This window comes from Thamnophis elegans, chromosome 2, assembly GCF_009769535.1.
Source record: "Thamnophis elegans isolate rThaEle1 chromosome 2, rThaEle1.pri, whole genome shotgun sequence".
In the NCBI taxonomy this organism is placed as follows: Eukaryota; Metazoa; Chordata; class Lepidosauria; order Squamata; family Colubridae; genus Thamnophis; species Thamnophis elegans.
Window position 1 is genome coordinate 98458118 of NC_045542.1, and position 21673 is coordinate 98479790.

The 21673-nt window shown below is 38.9% G+C and overlaps 1 protein-coding gene across 8 annotated transcripts in view; it reads left to right on the forward strand.

Moving 5' to 3' along the window:
- Nucleotides 1–21673, forward strand: part of NSD1 (nuclear receptor binding SET domain protein 1) — a 72851-nt gene that overhangs the window by 43153 nt on the left and 8025 nt on the right. For all 8 annotated transcript variants that reach the window (XM_032211076.1, XM_032211072.1, XM_032211074.1 and 5 more), the window contains 17 exons: nucleotides 759–880; nucleotides 2176–2467; nucleotides 4045–4151; nucleotides 6223–6298; nucleotides 7509–7627; nucleotides 8521–8661; nucleotides 10797–10920; nucleotides 11384–11584; nucleotides 11745–11924; nucleotides 12867–13023; nucleotides 14263–14468; nucleotides 15093–15205; nucleotides 15912–16181; nucleotides 17138–17254; nucleotides 17792–17933; nucleotides 19771–19877; nucleotides 20514–20715. In XM_032211076.1, coding sequence (XP_032066967.1) covers nucleotides 759–880; nucleotides 2176–2467; nucleotides 4045–4151; nucleotides 6223–6298; nucleotides 7509–7627; nucleotides 8521–8661; nucleotides 10797–10920; nucleotides 11384–11584; nucleotides 11745–11924; nucleotides 12867–13023; nucleotides 14263–14468; nucleotides 15093–15205; nucleotides 15912–16181; nucleotides 17138–17254; nucleotides 17792–17933; nucleotides 19771–19877; nucleotides 20514–20715 — 2676 coding nt within the window. The remainder of the gene's footprint in view (nucleotides 1–758; nucleotides 881–2175; nucleotides 2468–4044; nucleotides 4152–6222; nucleotides 6299–7508; nucleotides 7628–8520; nucleotides 8662–10796; nucleotides 10921–11383; nucleotides 11585–11744; nucleotides 11925–12866; nucleotides 13024–14262; nucleotides 14469–15092; nucleotides 15206–15911; nucleotides 16182–17137; nucleotides 17255–17791; nucleotides 17934–19770; nucleotides 19878–20513; nucleotides 20716–21673) is intronic.

A 21673-nucleotide genomic window follows, 5' to 3' on the forward strand; every position in this document is an offset into this window, starting at 1 on the left:
CATTTTTTCATCTCCATCTGTATACTATGCCAAAGTGGTTCATAATTATGCTTATATAATTTCCCATTTGAAGTTAAAATGTTAACTCCAAGATATTTGACTTTTTTAACTACCTCACATCCTAGCATCACTGTTTTCTTTATGTCGCCACTACATCATCATCAAAAGCTTTTACCCTATAAGGTAGAGTTCAGTAGCATGGCCATTGTGGATACCATAGCATATGAGATTCTGGCCAGGTGTAAGAGTAACTCCAAAAAGGCAAACTTGAAGACAGGATGATAAAGCTACTGGCTGAATCCTATTTGTTTTCCAGACTTGTGGGACTAAAAGAAATGAGGATGGAATCCTCTCTGAAGAAATAAAATTGATGTTTAGAGGGCAAAGCAGGGGTGAAATTCAGCAGGTTCTGACAGGCTCTGGAGAACTGGTAGCGGAAATTTTGAGTAGTTCAGAGAAACGGCAAATACCACCTCTGACTGACCCCAGAGTGGGGAGGGAATGGGAATTTTGCAGCATCCTTCCCCTGGAGTGGGGAAGGAATGGAGATTTTGCAGTATCCTTCCCCTGCCACGCCCACAGAACTGGTAGTAAAAAAAATGAATTTCACCACTGGGGCAAAGATACATAAAAATAATTTTAAAAAGAGTTTGCAATGATGATGAAGAAGACAGTGGTGATATTTTACAATGGAAGATTCTATCCCACCTCCATTGTTCCTTTTTGAAGTCTATGAAGTTGTTTCTCTCTTCTCTCAGTTGTAAATGCAGAGAAGAAGCGCCTTAGAAAACCAAGTAAGAGGCTTCTAGAATATGCGGAAGAATATGATCACATATTTGCATCAAAGAAGAAAAAAAAGAGTCAAGAATCATTTCAAAAGGTGGGTGTTGAATCAAACTAAGAATTTATGAAAAATGGAGAAAACTCTTTATGGCTAAAAAATTAGGACTAGAATTCAAAATAGGAATAAGTGTATAGAGTGTGGAGAAGCATTTTCCTCTTTTGACTATAGTTTTTGTTGTTATAATGTGTGAATATACAGGTAGTAATTTGGTGACTGTCTCATTTAGTGACTATTCACAGGACAATAATGAAAAAATAACTTTACAACCAGTCCTTGCATTTAACAACTTTTGCAGGTCTGTAAAACAAAGAAAAGCTGAAGTAAGATTGTAAGATCACTCTTGGCTTTACTTAGTGATGGCTTTGCTTAACAACTGAATTGATAGTCCAAATTGCACTAAACAAGGACTCTCTCTAGTAGGAATGAGGAAGAATGGACGTTAAATAACAAGTGACACAAACACCCCAAAATATTTGACTCCTTCTGTAAAGGAAGTTTTTTTTAAACAACTATAAACAACTTCTATAACATGTTTGTTTCCTATGAAGGAATAGGATTTGAGTATATTACCAATCAGAAAATAGTTCACAGAAATATTATAGTACTTGCCTATCTATTTTGAGTACATCAAGTTTAATCTCTAAACTACAGTCAGATTACTGTAGTTCTTTAAATTATAATTAGGGATGAGGGGAATACATTTGGTCATGAATGAATAAAGTATTAATTAGTTGTTTTAATATCTGTTTTTTCCCCAATACATAACTTTTTAAAATCATCATTAAAAACAATAAAATAAATCAATTTTAATTTTAAAATTATACATCTTATTTTTTTTAAGCATGTATCTTAAGGAACATAGGGATTTGCTTCTGCAAATAGCATCACCATGATTCCTTTTTTCCTTCATTCTTAGAAATGTCTATTGGCTCTCCATGATCCCAAAGCCATCAACTTATTGCTTCCCTCGTTCCCACTTAATGGTTGTTGTGAACAGAGAAGAAAGTTAGAGAAACCTCTAGCCTAACGATACTGTATCATGGGGTGTAATTTATAGGGGGAGCGAAGGAATATTAGTTATGGAAGTACCAAATAGTGGTAATACTGTGCCTTTCTCATTTTAATCTTATATTGTTGTTGTTGTTTTAAAAAAGAAGAGTTTATTGTATACCTGCATAACTTCTTCCACTAGTAGAGCCAAAATAAAGCATTATTTTCATTGACTATTATCTAAAATATGCTGAAATATGGTAATCTCTTATGTAACTTTGCTCATGATTAGCAGTGATTCCTGCTCTGACCACTATCTCTTTGTTGGTCACTGCTAATAGACCAGTTCTCTGGAGAAGTCTGAAGCCAAACAGAAAAGCAGCATTGAGAAACAAGCATGTAATAAACCTCTTGAGAAGAAGCCCTTGGACTCCATTTCATCCTCTTCTTCATTAAAAGAATCTCCTCCCATCCTTGAAGCCGAGCGTCCTCTGTCAGAGGAGTCTGATGTCCAGTCCAGGGAACCCAGATTAGAAATGCCAGTTTTGACGTTATCTTCAGCAGACGTGTTGGAATCTGTTGCCTCTGCTCCAGATTCTCACGCACAGGGAGAAGAACCAATAGTCAAACCAGGTATCAAGATACGTTTTCTGTGTAACTCCATTTGGAAACCCAAGATATTGCATGCAGTATTTATTGGATGGATTTCATTTATACCTTGCCTTTCCACCCAGGCAAATACTGAAGTAGCATAATTTAAACAAACAAACAAAAATCCCATCCCAGGTTAAAATCAGCATCAAAACAGGTACCATAAACATTTAAAAATTAAAGGTTTCGAGAAAGGTAAACTTTTATAAGCTGTGTAAATTATTCTCTTGGAAGCATTCCACTTCACAATTTTATTTGTTCAAAAATATTACTTATGTATAAAATTCTGTCTGCCTCAATGTTTATAAGCTTTTTAACTCTGACAAAATGCATAAACACAATTTTCAGACTTGTAGCTTATAAAGAAAAATGTCAGTTTATAACAGGTTTTTTTTGTAATGTTTTACATTAATTACTATGTGAAAACATTTTAATGTGTATATGGAATGCATTATGCTTTATTGTTTCCAGGCATTTCTGTTCAACTAAGCATAAGAAAATCACTGTAGTACTCTTACATTTTCTAACTTGCTAGTTAGACTAGTTATGGTAAAACAACCTGTTAAGAAGACCATGAATCCAGGCAGATCTGTAATTTTTCATGTTGGACTTGGCTTTAGTTTTTCTTACATCTTGCCTTTTTCCAAGAGCCATTAATCCACAGATAAAGACCCTTTAGGTCATGGGTATCAAACTTGCAATGTCATATTGCCATCATGTGAAATTTTGTGATGTTTTTCCCATTTGTGGAGGTGGGGTGGGCATGGCCTTCATGTGTTCATGTGACACATGTGGCCCGTGGGCCGCCAGTTTGACACTCCTGCTTTAGGTCCATAAAATAAGTGCTTAGGAGCCCAGTTTGCAGTATATTAAGAGTATAGAGCTTTACCACTGTATAGGAGGGATCCTTAAATGTTTTGCCATTGAACATCACTTTAGCATAATCTTAATGTACACAAGTCCCCATAAAATCCAAACACCAAAATGAACACAAATTAACAATGAAAACAATACAATGAGATTTATTTGCAATGAATTTATTATTGGAGTTTTTTCCCCATTCAATCCTGTCCAATTCTGAAAGGCTGCCTGAGCCTGCAGTTTTCTTGGCAAGGTTTTTCAGAAGTGGTTTGCCATTATCTTTTTCCTAGGGCTGAGAGGAAGTGAATCTCCAAGGTCATACGTGGTAGAAGAGAATGTAAATTATCCAGTTCTCTGCAGCCCAAGGGCATTAACCCATTCATTGCTCGAACTGGACCTTGCATAATAGCACTTCGCTCACAAATGGATTGTGCAAGTGGAAATGCTGCCATTTTTACTTGTTTTAGATTTTATAATAGAGAAACAGGAAAGCACGGGGATTGGGCTTCAAGGAGTTCATTCACCAGTAATTACCAGAGTTGCAGCTGCAGTTGAATAATTTGGGATATCTTATTTATTCTTGCTTTTCTTCCTTCTGTTATGAAGAAGCTTAATAAATGATGCCATTGTTCTTAGTTGTTTGATGCTGCTTTTTTTAATCCAGTGAAGTCACTGTTTTATATATACATTTTTTGTAGGAAGCTTTGAGAGTAAGCGCCAGCGAAAGCCAACAAAAAAGCTCTTAGAATCCAATGATTTGGATACAACATTTATACCAAAGAGAGAGTGGACCTCTATAAAGAAGGTAAGTTGATATTTCTTTCAGCTTAAAAATAATTCTTAAAATATTATCATTTACTCTGAAAATCAGTTACTTTCAAAACCTGGCTATGTGACTAGGCTTGGGGTTTCCATGGAACCAGAGAGTTCTGTAGATGACTCCATTGTTAAGGAGCTGTTTTTTAATTCTCCTTCACTTATCTTTTTAGTTGTTATGATATTTATTATTGTTGTTTTTATACCTGTACTTTCTGTTTTCTATGTTCTGTTGTAAGCTATTGTGCATAACCCATAGTTGCCTTATGCACCTATATAAATTTGATCAATCAATAAGACTCTTCGTTTGCGACTCTGTAATCCCTTAATTAGGAATAGAGTTGGGGCGACTGGATGGAACTGAGCCTGATGCCCTTCCTGGTGCCACACAGAGTGTGCAGCAGATATAGCTATAGGACTTAGATTTATATACTGCTTCATAGTGCTTTACAGCCCTCTCTAAGCGGTTTACAGAGTCAGCATATTTCCCCCAACAATCTGGATCCTCATTTTACCCACCTCGGAAGGATGGAAGGCTGAGTTATCTGCCTGGTGAGCTTTGAACCACCAAATTGCAGGCAGCTGTCAGTCAGCAGAAGTAGCTGCAGTACTGCACTCTAACCATTGCGCCACTGAGGCTCATATTTTCTTTGTGCCCTAGGAGAAAAATATATGCCACTACCTAAGATTAAACTCTCAATCTTTTGAGTGAGAGCCAAGTCTTCATCACTAGGCCACCATGCCACTCAAAAATAATAATAATAACTAAATAAATTACAGAAGTATGACATTTTAGACAGCATATGTTTAATTAACACATAAGAGCAGAGGGGGAAATCCATGTAATGTATTTCAGAAGATGATCTATAGTGTTCCATTGCGTATTCTTTAAAACACACATGTATACACAGACAGAGGTTACATTATGACATGGTGATCTGAATTGTGAACTATTTGGTAAAGAAACCTGGATTGGAACTGAACTGTTTTGTGAATTGTGCACACTCTTAGGCAGAGTCAGATATCAGTGATTGGGCATTCGCAATGAAATCTGAGTCCAGAGGGGAGGGGTGTGAGTGGAAAAAGCATCCCAGAAAGGACCATTCCTAGTTTTTGGGTGAGAGTAAAAGTAAGGGAGGGAAGAGATACTTTTGGTATGGAATTGTTGGTGCTCTCTGAACTTGGATGCTTGCTGGCAGAAATTTCAGTGCTAGAAGAAAGTGGAGTTTTGCTCTGTTATATATATACTGCTAGACAGTGGTTTTCCCTGTCAATGTTAGTGGGGGTGCTATTTTCTTTTTGCTAGTGCTTTGATTAGGTTCTTGTTTGCGCCTTGTTTTTCTAAGTTGCTAGTTCCTTGATTAGGGCATTTTTACTGCTTGATTATTTGTCTGGTGTTACTCCTGATGTTAATATCTATTTATCTGGATATTGATTGGGGAGATATTCTGGTCTGATTTTTCTTTTTAGTTTTTGAATGGTGTGTAATATTGTTTATTTCTATGTGCCTGTTGACCAAATACCAAGCTTCCAGGAATTCTGTCATATTTTTGGATTTACCTTGGTCTAGAAGGCTGACAAACCATTGTTGAGTCTATCTATACGTTGTAAGATTAAGGAACTTTTAATCTGTCTTCTTACTGCTAGTTGGTATTCATAGATGCACTCTGCTAGTGTTCTGCCTATCTTTCCTGCATAGTGATTATTACAGTTCTTTTACTGTTGTATGTTGAACAGGTAGTCCCTTACTTATGACCACAACTGGGACTGGAATCTCGGTTATTGAGCATAATGGTCATTTAGCCCATGTGACTGAATTACTCTGACCGGCTGCAGGAATGGAGCTGGGATTTTAGGATCTGACCTTTCAATATTTGAGAAATTAATAATACATTATGTATTATATATTCATGGCATCCCACTGTCCAGCCCCACTCCTGCATCTTTCTCATTTAAAAAAAATGTGTAACGTGTCAACTGGAATTGCTTTTTTAGACAAACTTAGTAAAGTAGAACAATGTATTTTCATGTTCTAAATTATCAATGGTGCTTATCCACAGTGTTCTGAGGCTGGTCCTTTGGATACTGAAATGTCTGAGCTTTATTCCACATCTCGGCTTTCAAATGCTGTCGAAGGTAAGAAATGCATACATAAGTAAATAATATTAAAGTGAGCCAGGGTTTGGGATTGCATCTCAGAATCCATCATCTATGGTGAACGTAAGTATCTTCATATGAACCAAGTATAAACCGAGTTCAATAAAAAGAACATTATTTTTATCTCATTAGACTGAACTGATTTAAATGAAATATTGGGTCTACCTGGAATTCCTCAAGAACATTCTGAGGAATAATTCAGGAACATTCAAAAACATGAACAAAACATGAACATAGAAAGAATATGAATAGAAGTCATCCTGAGAAGAATGTTGTGTGAGAATTAGAAATCTTCTTTGACTTAACTTTGAGAGATTCTGTTCCAACTAGACTATTTTTGGTTATGTTCTAAAGGATGAGACATCCACAGTCAATTGAGGTGATTCCTTAATTCTGATATGTGGTTTCCAAAGAGATTCTTAAACCACTGCATTTATCTAGACGTAAACTGTCTGCGTTAAAAATGAACATTCCCCACAAAGGAAGAATAGGTAGGAAAAATATAATTCCACATTTGTTTGATTATTTGCTTTCATTCATAGAAATGGTCCAGTATTCTCATGTTCCCTCTCCTTCCAGCAAAAACAGTAAGGAGGAGGAGAAAGATGATGGAAGGACAGTTGCAATAAGAATGGAAGCAGAAAAAAGGAACATCAAAATACTATAGAGATGATACTATAGAGAAAAGAGGTTACTAGGCAGAGAAGAGGTCTGCTAAAAGAGTTAAATTTTCCAAGCAAATAGTGTGTACCAAGCAATGACTTCAAAGTCACATCTTTTCAGCAGCATTATTTGTAACTTCTATCCATTTGCTTATTTAAAACACTGCCCCGCTATTGTTCTCTGAATATAAAGATCGGTTTTTAGGTAATTATTTCACAGTAATAAACAGATAAATTATTTGTTGCACAATGGTCCTACAGAATAAGTAGGGTGTGCTGTTTGCAAATGGACAGACACGTTTATCAAACTGTTAAAACCAAAATATGGAATACATATACATTGTCATTACACTGTCTATATATAGTCAATGAAGGGGAATCAAAATTTGTAGAAGTTTTTGCTCCATTAGCAGAAGGTGCCCAAGGTTGGATTATGGTATTCAGTTCTGAGGACCAGGGATGCCAGAATTGTATTGGGGGGAAGTTAATTCCATACAGTTCCAGGTGTGTGGTCTTCCTTGCTGCAGCTCCTGAAAAGGTTCCTGGGAAACAGAGGAAGAGAAAGCGTCAGCGACGCAGCTTGGCAGTAACTTCCTGTAAAAAAGAAAAGAGTGACAATACCCAGGAGGAAACTCTGAACACAGAGGTACTACTAAGCTCTGTATGAAGTGACTTTGCAATTTTGATTGCTTTTCCATTGAGGAATAAATTTTTGTTATATTTATAACAACAACACATAAGAAGGGACATTTTAATAAATACTGTTTTGCCAACAGATATTTCCCTGCTAAAGTAGGCACTTGCTTTAAAAATCCTAATCATGTTAATTTTAAAAGATATTGTTGAGAATCACATGACCAGGGTAAGCTAGGGGTTTCTGGGTAATTTTGTTCTGAAATTTGAGTGGTGTCTAATAGTATCTGTTGTTGTTCAGTCGCTGAGTTACGTCCAATTCTTTGCAACCCTGTGGATCGCAAAAAACCACACACACACACACACACGGTCTTCCATTGTCTTTCGCAGTTTGCCCAAACTCATGTTCATTGTGTTGATGACACTTTCTAACCATCTCATCCTCTGCTGTCCCCTTCTCCCTTTCCCTTCAATCTCTCCCAACCTCAGAGTCTTTTCCAATGAGTCCTCTCTTCTCATTTGGTGGCCAAAATATTTGACCTTCAGCTTTAGTGCCTGTCCTTCCAAAGAACAGGATGGGTTTCCTATAGGATTGTCTGATTTGATCTCCTTGCAGTCCAAGACACTTTCAAGATTCTTTACAGTGTCTCAGTTTTTTTTACTATATATTGGTATAAAATCATATACTTTGTAAAATGTTTCCCCCCTCTTTTATGCTCTGAATGGTTGTTTTCATTTACTTGGTTTTATTTTTAAAATGAAAGTGTTCAGATGAGTGGAAGAATTAAACTCATTTATTAAACTTTCGTGTGTGTAAATGGCCAATGGAACATCTGGAAACCACTAGGGATATATTAAATATGGGATTGGATTGTTTAAAATCTCTGTTTTTTCTTCTTTTTAAAGGGTGACAGATCTCATGGAATAGCTGGAAGCCCTAAGGAAACTACTGAGGAAGGTTCTGAAAATGATCCTGGGTTGCCTTCATCCAAAAAGATGCAGGGGGAGCGAGGTGGAGGAGCTGCTCTCAAGGAGAATGTGTGTCAGGTAGTAGCCTCCAATATTTGTCCTATCACAGTAACTGTAAGGATGGCTTGAAACAATTAGACAACCAGAAACACTCCACGTTCTTCAATTCTTTAAAGAGAGTTTGTATAGTGACTGCTTTTGTTCGCATTGCTCTTTTCCCCCTAGGTACACTTCTACAAATAAAACTTATTTGTACTTGGCAAACTGCCCAGAATTATTTGAAGTCATCATCATAATCATCATTATTCTCCACATGATCTTTTATTCTTGAAAGTTGCTTTGTTGCGTTCAGCTTCCCTTACAAGCTTGTTCCGTTTGCATGTTAATGTTTCTAATATTCTTTCTGCCTTTGTTGATTATCTCCTTGCTGATTTCTCCTCTTCTGTTTCTCCTTTATCTTGTTAGTTTTAACTCCTAACTGAGTTAAAAGCTCCCTATGTATTCATAATGATTTCTTAAGCTTCCTGCTCCCATTCCCCTCCCCTCATGGAATAGTGTGCAGTAGTACTTCCAGAATCACTTTTGAGAAAGCCCAAACCTTTCTGCGCTGTCTTTGATCTAAGGATTTCTGTCAATGAGATCCATTTTACTGCTACTGAGTTGTTCATTATTGAGTACCTGCCTATTCCTCTTGGTCTCAATACATGGCATCATGCTATTTTCTGGGATCCCTGGTAAGTTTCAGTCTAAAGCTCTCCAGATGAGGGTTGCAAAGTGATTTGTAAACACTTTCTTCCCCATTCATACGTGAATGAATATGTCATTTACCTTGGAAGTATCAAAAATTGCTTCCATTCCATACTATCTGCATTACAAATTGAGGTGAAGAAAACACCTGTTTCTTCACTCCCTTCACTCAACCTATCAATATAGCATAGCACCTTATAGTGTCTTCAAGGCTCTGACAGGTTGTATCATGTGTTCCTATGTAGATCGTCAGGAAGGGATATTTTTCAGCAGGTATACAGGTAATCCTCTGCATACAACTGTAATGGAATCTGTCCATCACAGTCATATGCCACGATGGTCAAAAGGCAGCTCATACTATAACATGCAGTCGTGTGATTGCAGGATGCTGCAAACTGCTGTAAAGGGGGGCTGGTTGCTGGATACCCAAAATATGGTCACCATGGGTGAGGCGATGTTGCAACTTCAGAACTAGGTTGTAAGATCCCTTGGGAGGTCTCTTATAACTTTGAATCATCACTAAGTGACTGGTCATAAGTCAAGGACTTATAAAAATTTGGGGGAATTGTTTCATTATTTCTCCTCTTTCAGTAAGCTGTTTCTGGGAGTCTCCTTGATGCTGCAGTCCCAGCATCTATTTCCTGAGCCTGATTTAAAAGTTCTCCATCTTCCCTGATAATCCAAGTGAGAAATAATTTATCCTTCTCTTCCAAAGGAGCAGTCATCTTACACTTATAGCATGTACATGTTTTCAAGGAGAAAAAAAAAGCCCAAATATGACACATCCCCTACAGGTTATGAGAGCAGGTTCCTCACTATCTCTATGTTCCAATAAGCCACAAACAATTTCAAAAGTTGGTTTCTGAGTAACTGGCTTTCTTGTATGTCCTATGAAGATGCCCTACCTATACCCGCAGCAAACAGAATTCCAGCTTCACCCCAACATTACTCAGGAAACATTAAGCAAGCAAACACAGGAACATCCAGGAAGCAGCCAGCAGCAGAAGCTGCAATCAGTCACCAGTCACTCCTGTTTTTCTGCTTTTCCACTTTTCCCTTCCCTCTTTTCTGCCTCTTTCCTCCTCTCTTTTGAATTCCTCTGCCTAGTAACTGTCTGCTCTTCTTATTTATTTGCTTAGTGACCTCTCTGTTTGGGAACTAGCTCCCTTATATTTCAGTGTATAAGATGTTTTCCTATTGACTTTATGGTAGATAAGAAATGCACGTAAACACATTTGCCAGGGGAAGGGGATAGAGGAATTGAGCTAAATTTTGCCTTGTAGGATGAACTTAAATTTAACTTTTGAAATAGTCTAAATTGCTTATATTTCTACAAAAGAATCTGTATACTTAAGAAAAAAAAGTATTGTTGAATGTTTCCAAATAAAGTTTCAACTGGGGTTTTGTATATTATTGTACATACAAAAAAAACAGCTTATGGTGACATACTGTTCATTTACATGCAGATCTGTGAAAAGCCAGGTGAATTGTTGCTGTGTGAAGCTCAGTGCTGTGGTGCTTTCCACCTGCAGTGCCTCGGGCTCTCAGAAATGCCGAAGGGCAAGTTTATCTGCACTGAGTGTTCCACAGGTACAGTACTGGGTGGATGGAAAGAACTTACTATCAAGTGGTGCTGTCTGTCAGCTTGGCAGCCTTGGAAAAAGGGTTGGACCAATTAATGGAAAGCATGGGGAACAATGGCTATTAGCCTTGATGGCATTGTGACTGCCCCTGAAGAGCATCTGCTGGAGGCTACTGAGCTTCCTTGTAAAGTTGGCTGGCCACTATGACAACAGCTGCTGGACTAGATAGTCCAGGGGTCTATTCCAGCAGGGCATTGCTTAGGTTCTTATATATTTAGGTAAGTGTTTGAACTTGTTGCAAACAAGTGGTTTTTCCTATGGGGAATGGATGGCCTTATGGTCGGCTGATTTAGAACATATCTGAGCTCTTTTGAGACCTTCTCTCTGGACGACTACTTAATTATAAATTTTTGTTGTTGTTGCTTCTGTATTTGAATGCCCCTATCTCTTGTTCTTGATTTCTCCATTAGGAGTTCACACGTGTTTTGTATGCAAGAATAGTGGGGAGAATGCAAAGCGTTGTTTACTTCCTCTGTGTGGCAAATACTATCATGAAGAATGTATACAGAAATATCCTCCCACAGTCATGCAGAACAAGGGTTTTCGCTGCTCACTGCATATCTGCATGACATGCCATGCTGCTAACCCAGCTAATATTTCTGCATCTAAAGGTACATGCAGGCGACTTGGAGCAAATTTGGAGCAAGATGTGGGTTTTATTTGTAGACATTTAAGGACTCAATGGACTTTTTTAAAATTGAAATTTGAATTTTATTATTATTTCCCAGACATATTAATTTTTGAACTGCAATTCAATATATTTCTTTTTAGGTCGCCTGATGCGTTGTGTGCGGTGCCCTGTTGCATACCACTCAAATGATTTCTGCCTTGCTGCTGGGACAGTGATTCTTGCTTCCAACAGCATTATCTGCCCCAATCATTTTACCCCGCGAAGGGGCTGTAGAAACCATGAACATGTAAATGTCAGCTGGTGTTTTGTTTGCTCAGAAGGTAAGGCATTGTTTGCTGGATGTGATGCATTGTATGTATTTTAATGAAGACTCCTTTGCTGTTGCATTGGGAAGACACCTCTGAAGATAGGAGAGGGAATTTCTGGTGTGTGTATCAGAAGAATAAAGCAAAAATATCCTAAATATTATCCCCATGCAAAGTCTGGTAAAACTAAACCTCAGCATAAGATGTTAAGATGAGTTAGAGCTTGATTGCTCAGAAGCTTCATTTATATATCAGTTTACTCTGCATCTTTCCTGAAAAGTATAGGGATGATTCCTCCTTGACTCCTTTATTATCTTGTGAACTACCCTGTTTCCCTGAAAATAAGAGTTTCCTGGATAATAAGCCCAATCGGTCTTTTGAGCGCAAGCGCTAAAATAAGCTCTCCCCCCAAAATAAGCCCTCCCCTAAAATATTTAATCACATGCACAGCAGGTCCCTGCCATTTCCTGGGGGGAGGGGAAACATGCCCCCACACCCCATATGCACCTTCCATCCATGTGGAACGACCTTGAGGAGGCTGCTTCTGCATACCCTAGCTACCGCGCCCTTTCTCTTAATGGCGGACGCAAAAAGAGCGGCAGGCCCAGCGACACTATGGTTGGCAAGAGTGTGCTAGAAACACAGACAGAACCTCTGGCCCTCCCTGGATCAGCCAATCCACGAGCCGTGGGCTGAGGTTAAGAGGCCTCCTGCACTTCAAAAATAATAAGACCTCCCCGAAAGTATAGCCAAGCGCTTATTTCGGGGAGAGTCAAAAGAAAATAAGACCCTGTCTAAAAAGCAATCCAAGCCCTGCAAGGGCATCTTTGCACAAATAGTTGTTGTAGCATTAAGTACCTGCATGCTACATTGGCTGTAAGGCCTCTAATTATAAATCCTATTTCTGATGGTAACTTGCTTCTGACGACTGTGATAACGCACCATTCGTCCTTATAGGTGGCAGCCTTTTGTGCTGTGAGTCGTGCCCTGCTGCATTCCATCGGGAGTGCCTGAGCATTGACATGCCAGAGGGGAGCTGGTACTGCAATGAGTGCAAGGCTGGCAAGAAGCCACACTATAAGGAAGTGGTCTGGGTGAAAGTGGGGCGCTACAGGTGAGTGAAAGAGGCTATTCATGCTACACCTAAATTAATAATTTTGTCTCCACTAGCAATAGCAATAGCAGTTAGACTTATATACTGCTTCATAGGGCTTTCAGCCCCCTGTAAGCGGTTTACAGAGTCAGCACATTGCCCCCACAGTCTGGGTCCTCATTTCACCTATCTCGGAAGGATGGAAGGCTGAGTCAACCTTGAGCCAGTGAGATTAGAACTGCTGAACTGCAGATAACAGTCAGCTGAAGTGGCCTGCAGTACTGCATCCTAACCACTGCACCACCTTAGATCTTATAATCTGAGTCTGTCCATTAGAAGAAGACATCATCTTTATGGTTCAGTTGACTTACAACAGTTCATTTAGTGACTGTTCGAAGTTACAACACCATGGAAAAAAGTTACCTATGACTTTTTTTCACACTTAACAACTGTTGCAGCATCTCCATTGTCATGTGATCAAAATTAAGACACTTGGCAGATGACTCATATTTATGACAGTTGTAGTGTCTGGGGGGGGTGTCATGTGATCTCCTTTTGCGAGCTTCTGACAAGCAAAGTCAGTGGGGAAACCAGGTTCACTTAACAACCAGGTTACTCATTTATCAACTGCAGTGATTCACTGAGGCAAGAAAGGTCGTAAAGTGGAGCAAAACTCACTTAACAGATTTCTCACTTAAGAACAGAAATGTTGGGCTCAATTGAGGTTGTAAGTCAAGAACTACCTGAAATGACAATTAAGCTACCTTAACACACGTGTGTGTCTTATCCTCAGTTTTTCCTGCTGAGGCATTGTGAAGAGAACATGAAAAGCAGGGGTGTCAAATTCAAGGCCTGTGGGCTGGATGCAGCCCATGGGGTGCTTAGATCTGGCCTGCAGGACCACCCTGCCAGCAAAAAATGGACTCCCATTTTTGGCTGCGATGGCTTCCTGCAACCCTCTGCCAGTGAAAAGAGCTCGGGAGGGCCGCCTGTGGCCATCGCAGCAAAAATGGAATTCAGGAGCCCGTTTTCACTGGCAGAGCACTCAGGCCACCACAGGCACCCACGCCCACCCCGGTCCCCCAAGGTCAAACACAGCCCTGATGTGGCCCTCAATGAAATCGAGTTTGACACCTCTGATTTAAAGCACCTGGTCTTGTCCTGTCGTGACTGAGTTAGCAAAGGTGATTCATATCTGAGAGGAGAAGTTGTAGGGGATGCATCTCTTCATTACTTTACCCTTGTGTTCTTTATCACCAGGTGGTGGCCGGCTGAGGTTTGCCACCCTAGGACCATTCCTGTCAACATTCAGAAGATGAAACATGTCATTGGTGAATTCCCTGTTCTTTTTTTCGGATCAAATGATTACCTTTGGACTCACCAGGCTCGAGTGTTTCCTTATATGGAAGGAGATGTGAGCAGCAAGGATAAGATGGCAAAGGGAGTGGATGGCATTTATAAGAAGGGTAACTTACTTTAATTCAATCCAATCTGAGAAAGTGCGTAACGATCATAAAATAAAAAAAATACTTGGTTTATACTGTGATATATCAATTTACTTTATTATTTGTGGTCTCGGAGCAAAGGTAAACTAAAACATTGACAATCTGATATTTGCATTTTTATCACAGTTAATGAATCTGCCTTTGGGTTACTTATATGTCAATTTTGGGCAGGAATTCAGGATGTTATATTTGCTTTGATTTTGTTGACATGAAGCCACCATAATAGTCTATAGATAAATGTCTCCATCTTGAAGTCTTGTCATTGATTTGGGTCTCTAGCCATTAACCATACAAAACAAACTTTACACCTTCATTCAGCCTAACTTCCTCCTTGATTCAGACAGAGCACACTTCATTTCCCTAACTTCCCTGATCTACATATCTCATTGCTGATGCTGGAAAGAAGAATTTGAGTTGAAACTTTGCATAGCTTAGGGTATGTCCTCCTCCTTATTTTGGGGGCCTATTGCACATTTATTCACATATGATTCTTCATACAAAAATCTTGAGAAACAATCCAGATTGCCAGAAAGGTATATAAAAGTGTCTGTTCAACTATAATAAAAAGAGCAATTCTCAACTTAGCTTTACAGGAAGCTGCTGTAAGATTTGAAGAATTAAAGGCACAGAAAGAACTGCGTCAGCTACAAGAAGACAAAAAGAATGATAAGAAACCTCCACCATACAAACACATTAAGGTCAGAATGCACAACATAAGAGATCTGATAATACTTTAAATGTAATTGAGTGGTTAATGAGGCTGATTGTATGTGACTTTTGCAAGCCTTAATTGTATATTAAGCTTTAGTTTTAATCAGGAATTGTTGTCAACTAGTACATACATTTCTTGCTTAGCTTGAATTTAAATTTCTATGTTTCCTAATATCTAACTACTCTATAGAAAGTTGATACTGGATATAAATTTAAGGAAGGAAGGAAATTCTTTGCTATCATACCCTACTAGCAGTGTTAAACAAATCACACAAGTAGATTCCCAAACTTTTTATCCCATCCCATCCCATCGCATGTAAATTAGCTGTTAGGTACACTGAGTTGAACTTGGTGCTCACCTGCAATAAATTTGTATAAGGGAGTCTCCTGGTTCAGCAAAGATATAAATTTATATATAAATATTATTGGAAGGCCAACCCATCTGACAGCCATTATATGGTTACATAGAGGAAGTGAAATATGTACTATTTCTTCTGGTAGTGGTAGTAATAAAGTACCCTCTGCAACTGTAAAAAAAAAAAAGAAGAAGTAACTATTCCAATATTGTTTCCTCATCATCTATGCTGCCAAAAGTTATTTATCTTTCAATGAATGTCAGCGTACTGCCAGACAGTGCATCTGAGTGGTGTTTTCAAAATGTACACTTCCTAAGACAATGGTTTCTGCTTGTAGGTAAACAGGTCTGTGGGCAAAGTGCAGATCTTCACAGCAGATTTGTCTGAAATACCACGCTGCAACTGCAAGCCTACAGATGAAAACCCCTGCGGCTTGGATTCAGAGTGTATTAACCGCATGCTGCTCTACGAATGTCACCCTGCGGTTTGCCTAGCTGGAGAACGCTGCCAAAACCAGTGTTTCACCAAGAGACAGTATCCAGAAGTAGAAATTGTCCGTACTTTAGCACGTGGCTGGGGTTTGCAAGCTAAGAGAGACATTAAAAAGGTACTTTTGCTTTTTTTAAATTTTCATTATAGTTACCACATATCTAAAAACAAAGAAAAAGCCAGTTTTTCTGTTCTCATATACATCATAAAGACATAGTAGAAGTTTTATTTCTCATGGTACATTTTCTACCTACGTAGAGGTTGGATTATGCAACAATGGAATCTTAAATTGCATTCCTCAAATCAGTGTAGGTCAACAATTCCTTATACTGATTGCTTTTCCATGTCAAGTATTTCTTTTTTCAGTGTCAATTATTTGTCATACAAATTCTGATTTAAAAGACACAAATTGTCTATGGCAGCTCACTTGTTTCTGATACCCATGTTGTTACATCAAATTACTACTGAATATTCATAATATTCTTAAACTGTACTATAAATAACATGATCCTAAATTATTGTATCAGGAAGTAATTGAACAAATGTTCCTTAAAATATTTGCCAGTTTTAGTGTAACAGCTTTTAGTGTACAGCTGCTTCAATAGTCAGGTTTTTGTAACAACAACCCTGGAGATTGTAGTCTGTAAGGCCTTGTAGGCTTCTTAGATTTTGAGTGGAATATAAATACATATGAATATATAATCTTCAGGTAGCCCAATCCCAAATTGTTAAGAGCTCTAAAGTTCAAAAGCAGTTTTTTTTTTACTGATTATATAAATAAGTTGGTTATATTTCACTTATGTTGGTTACCTGTGTGACAAATATATAGGCTGCTTCTCTCTAGCAGCTTCATAGCTTCTGGATTTTTGAAAGTAACCCCATGTAGGCTTATTCTTATTGTAAGAGTGAGAACATTATTGAACATGAAACAGATTGGTTTCATGTTCGTGTTCCATGTTCCTTAGACTTTTCTCAAAAAAGTAGCTTGGAATATTGACATTAATGAAGAACTTTTTGTTTTCCTAGTTTTGTAATCAGAGTACTTACTTGTTCTTCCATTCCTGGGAATTTCAGGGTGAGTTTGTGAATGAGTATGTGGGAGAATTGATAGATGAAGAAGAATGTCGGGCCAGAATCCGCTATGCTCAAGAACATGATATCACCAACTTTTACATGCTGACCTTGGACAAGGTGGGCTAAAAACATTTTTGTTTGCTGTAGATTGAATGACAGGTGTCTATATAGAAACAATGTCAAAACCCTTGAAAAAACAAATGCTCCTTTGATAGGTTTGTGTGCACTGTTCTCTTTCTGAACTGTTCAATTTGTCCACCTTTGTATTTTTTAAAGTGCTCTACATATAAGCTTTTAAATACTGAAATTTAAATACTAAAAATTTAAATATTAAATAATGAAACTTAAATACTTTGGTCACCTAATGAGAATGAAAGAATCATTGGAGAAGAGCCTAATGCTGGGAACGATTGAGGGCAAAAGATGAAAGGGACAACAGAGGTGGCTGGATGGAGTAACCGAAGCAGTAGGCAAGAGCTTGAATGGACTCCAGAGGATGGTAGAGGACAGGAAGGCCTGGAGGAACATTGTCCATGGGGTCGCGATGGGTCGGACACGAGTTCGCAACTAACAATAACAACATATAAGCTAGTCTCAGCTAAAAAAGATTAAAGCTATGTTTTTAAAAGATGTTATTTCATTTGGTGATTTTAGGATCGAATAATTGATGCTGGACCAAAGGGCAATTATGCTCGATTCATGAATCATTGTTGCCAGCCGAATTGTGAGACACAGAAGTGGTCAGTGAATGGAGATACGCGTGTTGGGCTGTTTGCCCTTGTAAATATTAAGGCAGGTCAGTATGTCTCATTAAAGCTCTCTTTAGAAACATTTGGGGTGACTTAAATGCTTAGCTTTTGCTATCTGTTGACGATTATAAAACTCATTACAAATATTTTAGTGTTTAGGAGATAAGTTGTTCAGGTGGATAGTTTGTTCCCTGAGTAGGTGGACAGTCTGCTAGCCAGAACTGACTCATCCTGATTCCATCTGCAATTTGTCTTTTTCCTTTATATTTTCTTGGCTCATTTATTTCCTGAAAGTTGACAGAGGACTGTCTGCTGTAGATGCATGGTTCTTCATTTCTTTTCTCTGAACACCCCACAGTGAAGTTTTTTTAACCTCATGTCTTCTTTTCCCACTTCTCTGCTACTTTCCTGCATAGTTTTTGATACCAAGGTTTCTTTCATTTGCTTGGTTGCCTTCCTTGTCAGCATTAGTAATACTGCACTTCTATAAGAGCCTATAGAAGTCTTATAGCTGCTGAAAGAGTTCTGAAAGAAGGGGGAGAAATGGTATTAAAGGGACAGTGAATAAACACCCATGTTTTATTTAGTGGGATTAGGTTCTGCAAAGGGTTAATCTCTAATAATTGCTATTACTTACCCATGGATACTGCTCTGTGTTGCAGTCATTCTGTTAGAAAAAACATGTCACAGCTATACTTCAGAAACAGTACTGAGATATAGGCAAGTACAGGGATCGGCAACCTTAAACACTCAAAGAGGCACAAAGGTTGTAGCTGAAAGCCCCCCATTCAATTCTGAAGCTGACCAGAAGTCCGGTTCACCCACTATAGAGTCTCCTCCTAGCACGACATCCTTTTTCCTTTACCTGTCCTAACCGAAAGCCCTATCAATTGTGGAGCCAACCAGCGACGGAGCCACATCAGAGGGATGAAAGAGCCACATGCAGCTCCAGAGCCGCAGGTTGCTGTCCCCTGGTGTGAGATACTAGTAGATACTGCCTAACACAATAGAAATAGATTCCCCTCAGCACTTTTAATTTTTCTTCTGGCTTTATTTATTTATTGAATTTATTGGCCACCTATCTTACCACAGGGTAACTCTGGATGGCTTACAATATTAAAAGATAAAACTACATGAATGAAATACTCCAAAAAATATAAAAGTACAAAATACAATATCTGGGGTGGGAGGGAGTAGGATGAGCATGGGGGGGAGTTGTGATGTGATATTAATCTATCAACCAATCTCCACATGAAGTCCCTCCTTTAGAACCGATGCTTACTGGCAGAGCCAGGTCTTTAAGCTCATGTGGTAGGTCAGGAGGGCTGGAAGTGATCTCATTCAGGGGGTGCAGGGGGCAAGGCAGAGAAGACTTTTCTCCTGGACCTTGCCAGCCAGAATATTGTGGCCATCCCTGGCCTGGTTGGGGTGGGCCAATCCCAGTGGGATAAGATGGTCCCTCAAGTAACCTGGACGCATGCCATGAAGGCTTTAAAAGTGATTACCAACACCTCAAATTGCACCCAGAAGCTGACAGCTAGTGCAGCTCGCGGAGCAGTGGTCTTACATGGGCCACCCTTGGGGTCCCAAGAATTGCTATGCTACTGCAGTCTGCACCACTGTAGCTTCCAAATGCTCTTCAAGAGTAAACCAATGTAGTGTGTGTTGCAGTAGTCCAACTTGAGATGATTGGGGCTTGAATGGCTGAGCACACAGACTCCTGATTCAGGAGACACCGCAACTGACGCACAACTCTAAAGTTGCACAAACGGTCTTGTTTCATTAACATTTGATCTTTCATTTGTTTATGAGATACTGAATCTCATGCTCTAAAACCTGTATGTCATCATCCAGGTGGGTCTTACTGATTTCTTTCATTACCAGGGACTGAGCTGACTTTTAACTACAACCTGGAATGTTTGGGGAATGGGAAAACAGTTTGCAAGTGTGGAGCACCAAATTGCAGTGGCTTCCTTGGAGTACGACCAAAGGTATAACAATCTGTCTTTGGATACTTTTCATTAAATGCAGCTATATTAACCTTATGTATACTGGATACACAGGAATTGTTTATACTACTGTGGTCTTCTACTATTAGTGTAATTTGCTCCTGTTGATAAAAGTAGCATCCCTGGTTGTCTATTCTGCATTATTTAAACTGAGAGCTGAGAGTACAAATTAAAAAGAAAAAGAAGAGCAGTTCTTGTGTTCCTTGTAGTTCTATTAGAACACCTACTAATGGACCATCTAGGATTAGACATTTCATTACGTGCCATGTTTCCCTGAAAATAAGACAGGGTCTTATTTGCTTTTGACCCCTGAGATAAGTGCTTGGCCTTATTTTCAGGGAGGTCTTACTATTTTGGAGGTGCAGGAGGTGGCAAACACGGTCACCTTATGGCTGCTGCTGTGTTGCAATATTTTCAGGGAGGGTTTATTTTGGGGGGAGGGCTTATTTTAGCGCATAAGCTCAAAAGCTTTATTGGGCTTATTATCTGGGGAGGTCTTATTTTTGGGGAAACAGGGTACCTTACTTAAACAAGTTAAATAAAACTAGTTATACGAGAACAGGGACTTTTTTTTTCCATCCTGAAGAACTGCTCACTGGAATTTTTTTCTGTCTTCAGAATCAGCCCCCTGCTACAGAAGAGAAATCTAAGAAATGTAAGAGGCGGCACGGGAAGCGCAAGTCACAGACAGAAGTCACAAAAGAGCGGGAAGATGAGTGTTTCAGTTGTGGAGATGGTGGGCAGCTGGTTTCCTGTAAGAGACCAGGCTGCCCCAAAGTCTACCATGCTGACTGCCTCAATCTGACTAGGCGACCTGCAGGTCAGTCATGCATTCTCATATTTTGTTACTGCAGAAAGTATTTCCAGGATGAAAACAGTAGCTCATATGCATGTAGGGAAGACAAAAGAACATATTGCTACATATTGGCTAAAGTTCTGTTCTTTAGCCAATATCGAGGTGGCGTAGTGGTTAAATGCAGCACTGCAGGCTACTTCAGCTGACTGCGGTTCAGCAGTTCGGCTGTTCAAATCTCACCGGCTCAAGGTTGACTCAGCCTTCCATCCTTCCGAGGTGGGTAAAATGAGGACCCGGATTGTTGGGGGCAATATGCTGACTCTGTAAACCGCTTAGAGAGGGCTGAAAGCCCTATGAAGCGGTATATAAGTGTAACTGCTATTGCTATTGCTATTAACTATAAACGTAGTTTTCTTTTAAGGTGTTCTGTGTTTTTCTTCTCCTAGAAACATCGTGTGTTAATGAATCAAAATCTAGGACAAAGTTAGAAAATGAAATTATTTCTTTCATACATTAAGTGTAGTACTAATAGAAAAAAAAAACCTTTTGGATGAATTGGAATCAGTTATCTCTCCTGTATCTTTTTTTCCTCATTAAAGTATTCCACTTTAACAAGCTTTTAAATACCAGCTGTTAAATGATTTAGTTACAACTTCTGTCTATCTAATTTGATTTTCTTGTAAATGGTTCCTAGAGTTTGAATTAAGTAATTTAATTGTTACCTCAAGCAGCATTTATCATTAGAGTGAACGAGGAAGAAGGTCAGATCAAAAGAAATGAAAAAAGGAGCCCAGGGGAACCAGACATATGCTTATGAGATGTTAAACAGCAATTAGTTGAAACTCACAGGAGGTTATACCACCTCTAACGTTTTTTTCTGGAGGTGGGAGAAGTGGAAATTTTTATGTCTCTAGTTAAATTCTGTCTTCCTTAAATTCCCTTTAGACTATCCCTAGTCCTATAGGGTGTAAACTGTTTTAGT